Raw genomic sequence first — 17,832 nt, 5'->3', positions numbered from 1 at the left:
ACTCTAATAATTTAAGAAACTAAGATTGAATTGCCGAAATAAATTATAATTAAAAATTAATATTGTGTCTAAAGATTTAAGATACAATAAAATTAATGGAGACTTTTTTTATATAAATTTTAATTTTCTATAAAAAAGTATTGTTACAATTTTTACATCTTCAATATTTAATCCACAATTTAAATTTTTAATAGAAAACTTGTTTGAATTATTGACATTAAATTAAATTAATAATTTAACAATAATTTAGCTAGAATTATTAAATGAAACCCTTATGTTAACTTGAAACTTTACTTTTACTTGTTTACGTCATTACCTAAACCAGGTTCCTGGGCCCATAACCTGTTGGGATCTCTAGTAAAATACTGGTTCAGGTGAATGAGTAGTTACAAGGAGCCGTTAAATATAGGTCCGTGTCTTTATTTATCCGTAGCAATTTCTCGAGACAAAAATTTATCTGATGCAAAAAATTCTCACTCAAAAATTTCTTGATTAAAAAAATTCTCAAAGAGCAAAAAATTATCTAAATGTTTATTCGCTAAAATATGCATCTATACCTGATGATTTATTATAACAGACTGATTAGTGATTAGTACAATTGTATTTTTATACTACAGTGTTGATGATAGGACAGTGAGGGTAGGTAAGATGACACACATAAGAACCTTTTTTAATAGGAAATTTAATTTTTTATAAAAAAGTACTCATCATTTTTTCATATTCTTAATATTTAACCCGTAATTTAAAATTCAAATCATTTTCTAATTATTAAAAATAATAAACATTCAAAAAAGAATAAAGATAAAAATTGAATGATTGATATTAAATTAAGAGAAATAATAATAATATTGAAAATAAAACCCCGTTCCAATAAAACGTCACTGAAACTCATCTAACCGAGCTCATCGGTCTGATGATAGCGTGCAGATGTGTGATGTAACTGTTTAGTTGTGTGTATGTGTGTAGCCTTCTGGCTTCTGCCGGTGATAAAATTTCATCGTGGGCAATCATTTTTTTTAAAATGCGTTTTTACTGAATAAAATATTTCAACACTTTTCATTTCTGCGGTACTTTTTCCGATTATTATTTTCGTATGATTTTTTAAAATGTTTTTTCATAAATCCCGTTTTTTTTTGGTGCACATTGACCAATTAAATGCTTTTTACTCACGTCTATTAAATTTTTCCTCATTTTTGTTTCTATCCTTAAATTTCTAGAGTAAATAAAATAATTTCGTTTAATTAATTCGAATTTCAAAAAAGTAATTAACATTATTTTGACTAGATATGAAGAATTAGGCTAATTGAACGTCATTGAATATTTATAAGTTAAAACTTGTCTTATTTCATGGTCTTAAAATTGAAAACCGGGATTTTAGATGAAACTTTAGAACCACTTAAATATATAATGCATCTGAATTATAAAACAAAACTGCTCATTTTACTGTAATTAATTTTATATTTTTTGACCGGATATTTTTATTTAATTTAATAATAAGCATACAATAATAACGGTGCTCAAGTTTGTGTGTCACCACACACATACCACACGATTAATCACCGTAAAGAGGATCTTTGCTCGTCTCTTTAAAAATTTATCTACCGATAAGATAAAACAAAATGAATTTACTCTCAATAAAAAATTAAATAATAATAATTATCAAATAAAATAAAATCTAAAATGTCATTTATAAATAAAAACGACACCAATTATTTAATCATTCTCTTTTCTTCGACAGATAATATAATTAAATGTCATTAGTCATTACTAACCGGATGATGTCACTCATTACACAACTAAAAATCTCAATATGTAAATTAAACATGCGGTAAAAATCAAAATTGAATTTTTTAATAAATCTAAATATTATTTTTTTTTTTAACTACTTATTTATTACTCTGCAAGATAATAAAAAAATTAAACTAAAACACTATCAACAAACAGCTGTTGGACGCGGTGTTGCCATATCTATTATGCAAAACAATGCTTTAGTCATAAGACATTTATCTGTTATTATTATTTTTTTTTATTACAATTTTACTTTGACAATTTTAGTTTCAATTATTAAATTAATTTTTGTTTTATTTTAAATTATGGGTTCAATATTAAAGATATAAAAAAATTATAAGAGTACTTTTTTATAGAAAATTGAATTTTATATCAATTTTATTGTCTTGCATATTTCAGGCTCAATATTAATTTTTAATCATAATTTATTCCAAAAATTCAATTTTAATTTAATTTCAGTATAAAAAAAGTTTGGAAAATCCAAAAGTGCACGCCTCATAATCTCATTTTTCACAATAAAATTGATTAAAATAAAAGATAAAAAGCAAAATAATAAAAAATAGAAAACTTTGCTATGGTTTAGTGGCGCCATAACTCTAAGGTGAGGAAAAAAAATACTATAATAAAAATGTATAGATAAATATACAAAAAAATCAACAGTCATATATTAGTTTTTATAAATAATAATTTAACGACAGTGAATTGAACGCTCATATTAACCAAGAAATTTTCTCGTGTGTTATCGTGTGTTACTTTAGATAATTAAAAAAAAATTATTCCGGTACGATCATTTTTTCGACCAATTTTGATGCCACATACACCCATCCATACACGGACGTCCAGAAAAGATTATGTTTAATGTTATTATTTACTATGTTAAACAAAAAAATTGTTATTGAAATATATATTTTATGTGCCTGACAAATTATTTGACTTGATATTAGTGTACTCAAATTAACCTGTAAGTGCAATATAAATAACAAAAAATCAATTTCAGTTTCGAGAAAACTACTTTTTTTGAAATGTTGAGAGTAGAGCACAACCTCAACGCTTCGCTTATGAGGCGTGCAAAAAACTGTTAAAAGTTCACCGATAGAAGGATTTGTTTATAGTTAAAAATATTGGTTAATATTTAACAAATCATTTATTAGAGACCACTTTTTAGTATCAAACAAATATTTCTTAGTATTTAAAAAGATTTATTAATATTTAATAAATTAATATCAGATTTATTAAATACAAACAAATCATTTTAAATACTACGAAATATTTGTTCGATACTAAAAAATGGTCCCTAATAAATGATTTGTTAATAATTAACAAATATTGTTTAATACAAATAAATCCTTCTATCAGTGTTTCAGATTATCTGTCGTGTTCTCATTAGCGTTTTGCAATAAAACTAGAAACTGAGTAATTACAGTTACTTTTCACAGCTTTTACCAGCCTTACTGTACTGACATCACCCCAGGCATTTAGTACCATCGAAAGATTGCAGCTGGAGTTAAATTCATCAGTTTTTTTAAATCATTGCAAAAGATTTTTTTAAATCAAATTCAAAGTTCGCGCTATTTCGTGAGATATTTACTTAGCGCATGCGCCGATCTCAACTTTTCCCATATGGCTTAAGGCTAATCTTTATTTTGTAAATAAATATAGATAAAAATAAAATAGTGGCGCCATAATTCTAAGGTGAGAAAAAAATATACTAACTAAAAATATATATAGATATACAAGTACACAGTCGTTTTTAGTTTTTTATAAATTATAATTAAACGACAGTAATAAAAACGCTAATATTAACTAGGAATCAGCACAGTGTATGACTTTATAAAAAAAAAAATTTTCCGGTAAGATAATGTTTTCGTCCAATTTCTCTGTCACATACACGGATCCGTAAACACAGACACACGGACGTCCAAGACTGATTAGTTTTAATGTTTTATTTATTATATTAAACAAAAATAATTGTTTTTAAAATATATCATATGTGCTTGATAGATTATTTAACTTGATGTTAGTGCACTCATATTATCCTGTAAGTGTTATATAAGTAAGAAAAAGTCATTTTAAGTTTCGGAAGACCGGTGTTTTTGAAATGTTGAGAGTAGAGCATCACCTCAACGCTCCGCTTATGAGGCGTGCAATTGAGTTTTTTATTTAAAATTTAAATTATAGATTAAATATTGAAGATAAAAAAAAGTTAAGAGCACTTTTTTATAGTAAATTAAATTCTCTACAAAATTGGTCATCAATTTTCTTCTACCTTGCGTCTTTTAGCCATAATATTAATTTATAATTATCAAAAATTACACTATAATTTTTTTACAATTCCTAAACAATAAATTCAATTTTTGACTTCATAATAATTCTCAATATTTTTGTATCAATTTTATTCTATCTTGCGTATTTTTGGCACAAAATTAAATTTTAATTATAATTTATTCAATTTTAATTTCAATTTAATTTCAGTTATAAAATTGAGTTTTTTATTTAAAACTTAAATCACAGTTTAAATATCAAAGATACGAAAAAATGTTAAAAGCACTTTTTTATAAAAAATGAAATATATAAAATTGGTGCTAATCAATTTTCTTATATACAGTAAAAAAAATTTCGTCAAATTTACTGTGTACCTTACGTCTTTTAGCCACAATATTAATTAATAATTATCAAAAATGCACAGTAAAAAAATTTTCGTCAAATTTAACACAAATTTTTGTGTTACTGACTGTTTTTACACAAACTAATGTTAATTCAACATTCTAGTGTGTTAAATCAACAGATTAGAATGTGAAATTCTATACACTAGAGTGTAATATTCTACACAAAAATTTTTACACTTTACACAATGACGAAAAATTTTTTACTGTGTGACACTACAATTTTTTTATAGTTCCTAAACAATAAATTCAATTTTTGATTTCATAATAACTGTCAATATTTTTATTTTTGACATCCTGACTACTGACGGAGATTTCCTTACATTGACAACCACAAATAGCAGTGGGTGCGTGGCTATCCCCATTAAGATCAATTTATCAGGCAATTACTCTCGGGAGACAAAACAAGAGGCTGCTGTTAATGAATGACATCAACGGGTAAAAAATCCGCCAGCTAAGCGCAATAAAACAAACATAACAACATCGAGTTAAGCATTACAACCAAACGACGTAATTAGCAAGTCAGAGTTACGCCACCGGCCTTGAATGAATTAAAGGAAAAAATAAATAAACAGTTGTAAGTTTATTGAAATACGTGCAGGCGCAAACTTTCCGAGCACTGTTGCCGAGTATTAACTCGATTTAACTTATTACTCGCAATTTGTAATCTTTTTAGCCCGGGCTCTCGGTCTGGCGCTTCATTGTACGGGCTATCTTCTTTAAGCGGCTCGTTTGCATAACCGTTAGATGCCACACACTGCCTAGCAGAGATACAGGCGTGCGTAATCTCAGCTGGAAAACGTCATCGTAACGATCCGCGTTAGCATATCGCACGAGCCATACTCAGACTTGCATCAGTACACGCTAAAATTCTATGTGAGCTCACACACTCTCTAGTCTCTGATATATATTCAACTCGGGATGGACCAACTGGCTCCATATTCACTGTCCATGTTCCGTGTTCCATATTCCGTATCAGCTCCATCACGTGTGTCCAGCTCTCTCACCTTTCCCATTCAGAGCAACACTCATCGATCATTCAAGTGATGGATCGTTTCGTGTAATATCTATCCACGGCAAAGTGTCGCATCCGGAGAGACCATGCGTCCAAGTGTTTCAATAATAATTAATCACCTATTCATTGATTATTGTCATGCACTTATTCATTCCATAAGTACCTTTCCACCCAAATATCTCTGTTATCATACTACTGATACAATATGTTACATTTCCCACTCACGAGAATTATTTTGGAGTTTCCCAAATTCCAATACGGAATTTTTAGTATAAATTGTTCATTTTTTATTTTTATTAAACTGATTTTTAGTTGGACAATTTAATTTTTATAATTAATTACTGTCAATTCAAAAAATTACTAGGAATCTTGCAGTCGCTTGTGAACGATAAATAAATAAATGTTTGCTTTATTAAGTAATGACTTTTATTTAATTGCACTGTACTTTCTTAAATATTGACATTTTTAAAGATATAAGCTCATCCCGATGTTACACTCATCAAGAGCTTTCATTTGAGTACCCACATGCATTTTTGATATATTTTTCATATATACATATATATATATAACATATATAAATATATAAAATATATAAAAAATTGATGTCGGTACTCAAATGAAAGGTCTTGATGAGTCTAATATCAGGATGAGTTTATATCTTTAAAAATTTCAATAGTTCTCAAGATTCAAGGTCATTTCTTAATTATGCATTTCATATATTGTTAAAGTGCACTGTACTTTCTTAAATATTGACGTTTTTAAAGATATAAGCTCATCTCGATGTTACACTCATCAAGAGCTTTCATTTGAGTACCCACATGCATTTTCATATATACATATATATAATATATATAAATATATGAAAAATTGATGTGGGTACTCAAATTAAAGGTCTTGATGAATGTAATGTCAGAATGAGCTTATATCTTTAAAAATGTCAATAGTTCACAAGATACAAGGTCATTTCTTAATTATGTATCTAAAGATAGAGTATTTTCAAATGCAGCCTAAATACATCATAATAAATTGACTATCGGTGAGAATGACACGAAACCTTGAAAAGGCACAAATTTAAATCAGAACCTTTGGTTTAAATAAATTTATTAAATTAAACTCATTAGTTTAAAAAAAAAAATTAAAATTTGAAGTATTTTTCAAAATCAATAAATGTGGTATTAAATTATTTTTTTAAAATACAATTTATCAATAAAAAAACTAATAAATTCCACATTGAGATCTTGATAAAAATTCTATAATTAAAAAAAATAATTCATAATATTTAACATTTTTTCACCTAAAAAAAGCTCAGAAAATTTCCGATAATTACTCCAATATAATTCCTAACGACACTTGAATTACTTAAAAACCAAAATATTTCTAAAAATCGATCTGCTATTTATTTAATTAAATATTTCATCACATAATTGCACAAATCAATATCACACACTAAACTTCATAAAATTAATGTAAAAACTTACTCTAGAAACCCTTAAAGGTTGATGGAGGTCATGACCGCCGTGCATACGAAAACCCCAGGGAGATCCACCGAGGAGGGTGACTTCTCTCGCGGTCATTCTTCTCAGCGTATGTTCACTAGCAATATTCACCCACTTATTTTTTATCTACTTTAGTGTTACTTTTATTACTATGTCTTCATACGTTTTTTTTCCAGTCACCCGTCACTCGTCAGTCGTTAGTCTTGGAGCTTCCTCGTTATTCGTTATACGTGTCTAAACACTCGTGACAACGGTAAATATTATTATCGCTTACTATATACGTAAACCGGCACCCGAGTGAGTAGTATTCGTAGTAAAAGTTTCAGCAATACATACTACACATATATTATACACTTTGCTGTATCACATTACTTGGACAATACATATATACTTTATATACGAGTAATATAACGACTAAGAACGGACAAAAGTATGAGTGAGAAGCATATAAATAAATAGTAGAGAAGAGCTCGAGGACCGCTCTCGGCCGCGGCTCGCGCAATACTAAACTCCGGATCCCCCGCCGCCCCCAGCCCCCCCGGCGACGACGACGTTGTTCTACGGCAACCACCGGCGACGCGAGCATCCACCACGTCAACGCGACGTCCGAACAATCTTACGACTACCGTAACAATTTCTCTTATTGTTGCAGATGTCTTATAATAATGTAATACCAAGACAATTATCCGAGTTGTTTCTCTCCGTGCCCATAAAAGTATATTTAATCACAAACCCACTTATATATTATATATCTTATCTGACGCTTGATTCAATAGAAATATATTTTCTAGTCTAGAAGCCACTTAGCACCTAACAGTCGCGTTACCGCAAATGTACTGTGTACGTGTGTAATCAGCTGATCGATCACGTCTGTCTCATCGCTCAGACATTAGACACACTGTCATTTATAAAATTCATTTTGCCTGCTACATCTCATCACTATTCTCTAGCTACAATGTCGAGTGTCACGTTATAATGATACAACAAATTAAATTAGTTAATAATTCATACATTTCATTAGTTTATTCATTATTTTAATGTATTTTTATTTTATCTCTCGGTTTTTTTATTCAGACTTTTCATGGAACTCAATCAATTTTATAATTATAATCCGTGGAAAATTTTTATTAATGGCCAAATGAAGCTATCTATAAAAATCATACAATTACTCATAATTAATTTATTTTTCCTAGAAATCTACAATAATTAAAATTCTTAATTACAAAAATTAGTTTAGTAGTTGATTAAAATAAATACAATGTTAGAGAAACTCCTCAGAAGAGTTAAATAAATTTTTTTGATTTTAATACTTAGGTTCTAAAAGTAAACTCTCTTCTAGTGAGAAAATTTAGCGATCATGCGCCACCTGTTGGAAATTTTCAAAACTAACTTTGACCAAAAAGTTATTTGTGGCCAAATCTGAACATATTAAAACATTTTTTACAGGAATAATAATAATAAAACTTGTTATTATTGAAATATTATAACAGAACCCTTTATTAGTTATCACCACTTGATTTAAGTAATTACGATATATTTTTATCGCATAAAAAATAATAACCACAATAATATCAACGTAAATGGATATTCATTAAATAAATATTGTTTTTGTTTATTATTAACGTCCCCCAATCAATTGCAGCAACAGCAGACGAGCTGTTATTGTGTCTAGTGTGAATCAATAAATTCAATCAGAAGCATCGACCCACGACAAACACTCCTATTATAAATATACATATATATATGTCCCAACAAAAAGACGTAATACATAACATAATATTATATTTGTATATATGCCTCGGAGAAGCGACTAGATTTGAATAAAAATTCGAGTACGTGCCTCGTATCGATTCATCGTGAAAAGACTCGAGTAAATATAACCAATAATATCATCCGAGACAATAACTGGGAAATATAAATACAAATACGTTACATCATTACTGTCCAGGAGACTTACAGCCGAGCTGTTATATTATGTCTGTGTCGGAGTCACGTAAGTGTGCGACGGTCAAGGAACGGTTGACCAAGCAGAAAATTTTATTGAAGCTATGCGACGAGTGGAAAGTAAATGAAAGCTCTGTCGCAGTAAGACTGAGGGCTGCGTGCGATTATTGTTACGTCTTATTACTGAAGTTATCAGTTTAGCTCTCGGATTGTGCTCCATTGTGTGCTCTACAGAGGATACGCTCGTGTTACACTGATTGGTACTCCAGCGGCGTAATTACTCGAGCAATGCGGTATCACTACGTGTGTTTGTGAGGGTAGAAAGGGACAGCCACTCAACTCATAGCAGGGCGAGGGATATGTACATTGTACACAGGCTGCTTAGTTGTCGCTGCTCTGTTCCGTTCTCCTCTGTTGTGAGCAAGTTACACTGAGACTGAGTAGTAGAATGCCAGAGCAGAGCTACCAGCTGAGTGGAATGCCCGACATTCACCTCGATTAAACTAAACAACGATTAACTCAATGCCCGCGACTCTGGGTGTCATGAATTTCAGGGCTTTCGGCGAAAGATTCCTCGCCTTGGTATTCTGTACTCTAGTTTAGTTTAGTTAAGGGACTATCTGATAACAACCACGTATGATTGATGCCTGATTTTATCTCCGACCTAAATTCACTCGTTTTATTTCTCCAAAAATCCTTGGAGATATTACACTGATAGAAGGATTTATTAACTATTAATAATTTAATTTATTTGAAGACAATTATTTAATTTATTAAATTTTAATAAATATTTATTAACCATTAATAAATATTTATTAAAACACTGATAGAAGGATTTATTAACTATTAATAATTTAATTTATTTGAAGACAATTATTTAATTTAATAAATATTTTTTAACATTCAATAAATATTTATTTGGAAGAAAAATACATTTATTGATAGTTAATAAGTATTTATTAATAGTTAACAAATATTTATTATCAGTTAATAAATATTTTGTTGAGTGAATTTGTTCTGCTTGTAAAATATGATATGAAGATTGCTTATAAACAAAAATCATCTTTATAAATTATTTGTATTAATTACATTACATTATAATAACGTTTATTGTAAAATACCAAATTCTATTGCTCATAATTATTTTTTATTATTTTAAATATTAAAAACGTTAATTTATTTAGTGAATTTAATTATTATCATGTATTTGAGCTATAGAGTTATAAAAAGTGTCAAAAAAAATTGCTATTTTTGCTTTTTATTTTAAATAAATATTTGCTAACAGTTAACAAATATTCATTAACCATTAATAAATATTTATTAACAGTTATTAAACTGTATTTAATAATTACTTATTAACTGTTAACAAATATTTATTAACAATTAATAAAGCTTATTAAATATAAACAAATCCTTTCATTAGTGTATAATTATTATTCCGAGTTATCATTCAAATTTACTTTTGTTATAATTGAATATTAAATATTTAATAGATACTATTCGAGTAAAGACGTCAATGTTATAAATTTTGGTTACGAAATTAAAGATTATCTCAAATTTCGTAATACAAAAATAAGGCCATTGATGTATTTAATTATTGTAACACCGAGCGCAGGTGATTTTATTATCTCTGTAGAAATATTTTAGTTATTTTTTGATAAAAAGTTTTACTGAATATTATGATTAAATATTCTTTTGTTGAGGTAAAATATTTTCATAATTTTTATAGTTTACATGTTTAACATTATTTTAAATTTAATCTCCTAGTTTAATTTTTTTTTAGATGCTTTTTATAAAACTTTATGTAGTTTTTTATTTCAGTATTTTATTAAGTTCTGAAAGAGATGTTGGACGAACATAATACTAAATCAATACCCCCATGAAAAAATATTAAAAAAATATATTAAAAATCTATAAAATATATATGAATTATGTATAGTAAATATATTTTTAATAACTAACTTTTGGCCGATTTTTATATATATTTTATATATTTCAAATATAGTTTAGATTTATTCAAAATACATATTTTTAGCTTGTGTAGCATGTACTTTTTAACTATTTTAAAATATATTTAAAATATATATGAAAATCGGGCAAAAATTAGTTATTAAAAATATATTTACTATACATATTTTTTTTTTCATAGGGGTAGATACAATTATTGTCCATTATATTCATGAAATTTTAGGTAATAATTAATAAATTAGATTAGATTAGATTATTTATTTATTTATGCCAAAGCTTACTGACCAAATGGCAAGTAAAAATAAAAAATACAATTAATTACAAATTTAAAAATATTAATAACAACAATTTTACAGTTATTATAAGCACTCTGCTTACAATTATATAAAATAATTATGACTTTGATTTCTCAATTTAATAAAGAAGGACAGAAGATTAAAAAAATGAAATTAATAATTAGGACAAAGTTTTTTTTAAGACACCAATTATTTTTTAATGTTAAAAAAATTATGAATCAAAGTTATAATAAGGACTTTAAAGAGGTCAGACAATTTTCTTAATTTATTCATTACATTTCCGAAATTAATTTTAAATTTCATTTGCTCTATTCATAACTCTCAGCACAGATCGGTAAACCGCCATAGAAATTATTATTTAGACGGTGAATTTCTTGGCACAATTTTATTTCAAAATAAATGTCACACTTAAAGTATTTAAATATCTTTAATAAATGCTGTTGATTTAAAAACAAATAAATAAATTTTGCCTATAAAAATGAAAGAAAGTTAAGCTTAACACGTAAAAAAGACTCGGATAATGATAATAATAACAATAAAGTCTTAAATAAATATCTAAAAAGGGTTTGCGGGTGACCTAACCGGCGTCTTAAACGGTAAGCCGATTGGTTTTGTCCGTTTTGTCCAATAAAATATAGAGTATAGAGTGTAGTTGGAGGAAGATCTGGTGGGATAGTGGATAGCGGATAGTGGGTTACTTTTTTAATTTATCCTTTTTGAGGCAGCCAGGCAAAGGAAGACACTACCGCAGAGTTAAAGGGTGTGGGTAAATTATTAACGGAAATTAAAACGCTTGCAGGCGAACTTCTGTCGTGATTTACGGGCTGGATAATTCTGTCCTTACGATCGTAGCCTTGTCGTTAATCTCGTTCGATCGCCCGGGAATAAAACCATTATCGCTTCTAAATAAAAATAATCACTGTATAACGATAATAACAACAATGATGATGATCATCATGATGATAAAGCGTCTGGAAATAACTCTGGTAGTAATTAATGCTCAATTTTGCCTCCACTTGCGGTAGCATTTGTATTTGTACTGTTTCAGCTATTCATGCGTGCGGTAATGCGGTTTCATATAATTACAGTCCACTTTTAGTTTTTATTTGCGAATTTATAAATTACTTGGATCTTTATTATCGAGTTATGCCCGTTATTGCGGAAATGGTAGATGCTCAAGAGTTTTTACGCGTAATATACTATCGGAAAAAGAAAAAATTATCGTTTAAGCTTCAATTTCTTGACTTAATTTTTTTTAACAACTATTTTAACTCTTTTATTTTTTTCGAAAGAATTTTAATATCTGTTTTTATTATAATAAATATTTATTAATAAAAAAAAATTATTTTAAAGAATTAAATCATTTTAAATTATTAAAAAAAATTTTTGAATTCAAGAATTTTTTTATTCAATTTAAAATGCTCAAATTTTGTTTTTGAACGTTTTAAAATTTTATTTGACCTTGATAAAAATTATTTTGACTTGTTTTTAATTAAAAAGGACGTTAATAATAATCATATAAATTATCTTAATTAAAATATTTTTTTTCTGTAAAAAAAAAAAAAAAAAAACAATCTCCAAATTCAAGAATTTTTTTACTCGATTTAAAATGATCAAATTTTGTTTTTAAGCCTTTTAAAAATTTATTTGAACTTATTAAAAATTATTTTGACTTGTTTTTAGTTAAAAAGTATGTTAATAATAATTATCTTAATTGAAATATTTTTTTTCTGTAAAAAAAAAAAACAATTTTTAAATTCAAGAATTTGTTTACTCGATTTAAAATGATCAAATTTTTTTTTTTGAACCTTTCAAAATTTTATTTAAGCTTGTTAAAAATTATTTTGACTTGTTTTAAGTTAAAAAGTATGTTAATAATAATTATAAAAATTATTTTAATTGAAATATTTTTTTTCTGTAAGAAAAAGAATTTCTAAATTCAAGAATTTTTTTACTCGATTTAAAATGATCAAATTTTATTTTTGAACGTTTTAAAATTTTATTTGAACTTATTAAAAATTATTTTGACTTGTTTTTAGTAAAAAAGGACGTCAATAATAATTATAAAAATTATCTTAATTGAAAAAAATTTTTTTTTCTGTGTAATAATTTCTAAAAAACGAATAAGATGATTGGGCGCCTTTGAAAGTGGAGGAATATGTTATAGAGCTGTAGAATAGTGGAAATAAGAGAGAAAGAGAGAATATCATGCGGTCTAATTGCATTTCAAGTACTCATAAGCACGTGAGTGTGCAGTCAAACAAGGACGAGGCGATTAGCCGTGGAAGTTTAATAATCAATTTATAACTTGCTGATAACTTTGTACTCGGTGTTAATTTTGTTTTAAATTAACGACTTGTCTCTCTATTATTTATTATTAATTAATACCTTATTTTAACTTTATCCGTCAAAATACATTACGTCGCTGTTTTTGTTATTATTTTTAAAAAATATGATTATTGTATTACAAAGCTGGTTTTTCTCTGGGAGAATAATATAAATATACATTAGGTAAGCATATCATTGTTCGCGTACATGAAATTTGCACGACTGAAAAGAGATATGTCATGTTTTATTTCACGTTATGTATAATAATAATGGAAACAACGAATCTTGAAAAATGAAACCGTTTTATTATGGACATTTGCATCGACTAAATTTCATATTATGTGTGTACCAGATAACGAATTTTAAAACAACGTGTGTCGTAATATATGACACCAGATTATTTTTATTTACATTCCCGATTTTGATGCTTCATAATTTACATTATTATCACTATTTTTCATTTAATATTTTTATATTAAACAAAATTATTCATTTTTACAAAAGAATTATCATCAGAAAAATTTTATAATTTATTGAATGAAAAATCACGGATTATTATGATAAATATTTAAACCTGATAAAGATAATAAAATTTCCTGTTTAGATTTAATTAATCAAGGCCGCGAAGAGCAAATATACCGTTAATGTTTTTTTTTTATCGCCCGAGATGGAACCAGCCTTCACTTTTATGTCTCGCCGGGCAATTATGTAACACCCGGTTTGTATTTTTTATAAATATTTTTATTCCAACCGGTAAATAACGGACGAGTTTCAGTGGGAGTATTAGCATTTAATAAAACCAAACAAAATAGCAAAATGCAACTATTTAAGCGCCTTATATTATTATAAAAATAATAAAATAAATTTCGTGGGTGAACCGATAGCGTCAGATCGTTAAATTCTGATCCTAAGACGCCGGCATAATTTTTTTTTTTTTTAACTTCCCGCTAAGAAAATCGAAGATTTTCAAAAATCGGGAAGTTATTGTTTTCACCCCGTTTTGCAAAAACCGAGTTTTCATCAGATTTCGACGTTTGAAGGTCACAGGAAGCTTCCCTGACTATCCCCGCGAGGTTGTCACGGTGTCTGTATGTATGTATGTGTGTGTGAAAGTATGTGAACCGCTTATAACTTTTGAACGGCTTGACCGATTTCATCGCGGTTGGTGCCATTCGAAAGGGCTTGACCAAACTTAGATTTTAAAAATTATTTGGACCGATTCAGATCAATAAATTTGGAGAAATCTTAAAAAAACTGAAAAAAAATTTTTTTTCAAATGTGGTTTTTTTGGAATAACTTTTAAACGGCTTAAACGTTCAATTACAAAAATTAATCATCTCTTAACCTCAAAAAACCACGTCGATCGCCACCAGTCCGGTCAAAATCGGTTGATTAGTTCGAGAGATATCGTGAACGAAAGAAAACCGAAAAAAGTGTTTTTTCGGAATAACTCCAAAATTCCTAGCGCGATCAATTCAAAATTTAAGGTTCTTTGTGAGGCTTAAAAAACTGCGTCGAATGCTTCTAACCGCGTAAAAATCGGTTTATTTATTCAAAAGTTATTGCGGTTTAAAAATTCAAAAAATATTAGTGTCTTATCAAATCTCTATCAGACTTTTGAGCTCGAAGAGCTTTTAAGCATAGGAAAGCAATCTCTTTGAGCTCGGAGAGCTCAAAATAACCCATAAATTGTATTTTTGAGCTCGAAGAGCTCAAAAACGTCATTGGTGCAATTTTAAGCGCCTAAGTATGGAATTAGCGGGAAGTTGCAGGATGGCCTTCAGGGTCAACCGTTTTCCTAATTTTTTTAATGACTAATTCGACCGATTTAATAGTTTACTTCAAAAATCCATAACTTGTCTTTTATAATTAACCGTCGAATATTAAATGTATTGTTAAGTCAAGGTATAAATTGCTTATTAAGTATGCAAAAAATAATTAATCATTAAATTCTGTAAAATTCTTTGCTTTGTTTTCAGAGTCTTAGTACTTAAATGATTTATTTTTTTATGGACATTTTTTATCGTGATTCATAATAAATTATCTGAACTACTTTTTTTGGTAAATAAGGTAGTAGATTTTAAATAAGAAATTTCATATTTAAATGTATATCATTATATATTTTTGTCGGTAGAACATTCGTTACATCTTTCTGTTTCAAGTATAAATTTTGTGAATCCCCATAAAGCCCAACACACCATTATCATCCACATTATTATATCGAGACACTCGAAAACCCAAGCCATTATTAAAAGAACCATGAGTATAGTAAACATGTTACATCGCGCACATTTACCCTCATAGTGGTGATCTACTATTTTTTTATGATCATTTCCACGAAGATAATTTTTACGTGACAATATATAATGTTGCTTTGAATCCATTGTTTTAATTATTCAACACTGACCAGTAGGACAAAATTGATATTGAATAATTTTTATTGATAAATAGTATCAGAAATTTTTAATTATGAGTTCGTTCTAATAAAAGGAATAAAAAAAAAGTTGTTTATCTGTAAAGTCGGTTTACGGACGATAGTTTTACGCTTGCTCTACGGTGTTCATCGATTTATAAGACGTTATCACGTCAAAAAATTATGAATAATAATCATCAATTTTTTTTATACTGAAAAAAAATTTTTTTTTAATTTGAATTTTTTTCTGAATAATAAAAAATAAGATTAATCTATTTCTTGATGATAAATATTGCCGGTGATAGTTATAACATGCATCACAATTTTTTGTAGTATAGAGTACTATTTAAAAAATTAATAAATATTATTCAAAGATTGTAATAATTATCATCCCCAATTCTAGTAAATAAAATTGTAAAGAATAATTAAATTTTTATCTAAAGTAGTAATCATAAAAAATAAACGATAGTAATTCTAATGATTACAATAAATTTGAGAACGTGTATAAGCATTTATATCGTACTCTTATAAGAAAGCTACAAGGCTTTAAGGCTTTAAGGCTATAAGGGAAACTAGATATCGAGATATCTTACCGGTTTCGCTGACACAGTGAACTTTAGTAGTGGCACGAGGACTGTTAGTCTTTTAAGTCGGGTTTCCTACTTCACCTACACCTACATTGAGCGTGTATGCCTTGTAAACTTGTAAACATAATATATCTCCCTATTTGGATTATATAAGTATGTTTGTTTTCCGTACGAGTGTGGGTATAGATTTATCGCTGTTATTTATATTCTATTCGTTAACTCGAGTTGATATAGACGATAGGCGATTGACGATAGACGGTGAAGGTCTAGGCAATGAGACTCCATATGATTGTTTTCGTCTGTTAAACTATTTTATGTTTACATTGTGCTTTTAACGACGCCACAACTGCGTCTTTTAATGATAACTCGGGTTGTTTTTCTATTAAGTGATATCACATTTTTTCCTCACAAGTACTTTATTTTTTGAAGAGGTGACCTTGGTCTACAAGTGCTTCACATTCCAAGCACTTTGGAATTTTAATTGTATTTATTAATAAAGTCGAGATAGTTTAGATATTTATTTATAGAAGGTCAATAGAGTATTTTCGGCTGTCGATCATCCAAAGCTCCCTTTAATTTCGGATCCAAGGTCTCGGATAATCCGCCATCGGTGTCATTGTGATCTGAATTCGTTGGAGACAATGTAGGAGAGCTTTTAGTAAGCTCTGACAAAGAAGGGAATTATTTCTAGGCGGGAAATTGTTGGTAAGGTAGGAAAAAATTTACTGGCAAATGCTAAGGAAGGAAGTATTTTAATTAAGCGTCGGTAGAGAAGGATTCGAAGGATAATTTTATTTTTTTAAATAATTTGTAAGTAATTTATTCCGTATTTTGATTAAAAAAAATTGAAATTGGTTACTAGGCCACATATTAATGATTTAAAATTAACATTATTTTTAATTAAGGAAAGGATTTTTTTATATGAAATTTTATTTATTTATTTATTTATTTTCCTAACTTTAATTTAATTTCCGACAAAAAAAGTATTGTTACAATTTTTTCGTATCTTTAATAGTTAACTCGTAACTTAAATTTTAAATAAAAAACCTAAACTATGAATATTAAATTAAAATTAAATTGTTTAAAGTAGTATAACAATAAGGATAATAAAAATAAAAAACAAATGGATGGATTATATAAAATTTATTATTTTTTTTTGTTTTTTATAAAAAATATACGCGATGTTCACTCAATAAAATAGCTTGAAGGAATCGAAGGATAATTTTATTTTTTTAAATAATTTGTTGCGTATTTTTATTTAAAAAAATAGAAATTGATAACTAGGCCACATTTTAAAAATTTAAAATAAATAGTATGTCTAAAAAATGCAAAAT

General features: G+C 27.7%; 1 protein-coding gene across 2 annotated transcripts in view; it reads right to left on the bottom strand.

Moving 5' to 3' along the window:
- The window catches only part of LOC123259349, a 135,752-nt gene extending 127,768 nt beyond the window's left edge, over positions 1 to 7,984 (bottom strand). The window contains exon 1 of one of the 2 annotated variants that reach the window (XM_044719796.1): positions 6,945 to 7,984. In XM_044719796.1, the coding sequence (XP_044575731.1) occupies positions 6,945 to 7,040 (96 nt within the window). In that variant the 5' untranslated portion in view covers positions 7,041 to 7,984. The remainder of the gene's footprint in view (positions 1 to 6,944) is intronic. The other variant, XM_044719804.1, reaches the window with a different exon arrangement.
- Between the last annotated feature and the right edge of the window lie 9,848 nt (positions 7,985 to 17,832).

Source organism: Cotesia glomerata, linkage group LG1 (genome assembly GCF_020080835.1).
Source record: "Cotesia glomerata isolate CgM1 linkage group LG1, MPM_Cglom_v2.3, whole genome shotgun sequence".
Lineage (NCBI taxonomy): Eukaryota > Metazoa > Arthropoda > Insecta > Hymenoptera > Braconidae > Cotesia > Cotesia glomerata.
The sequence above is the reverse complement of the archived record's forward strand: the minus strand, read 5'-3'. Positions and strand labels throughout refer to the sequence as shown.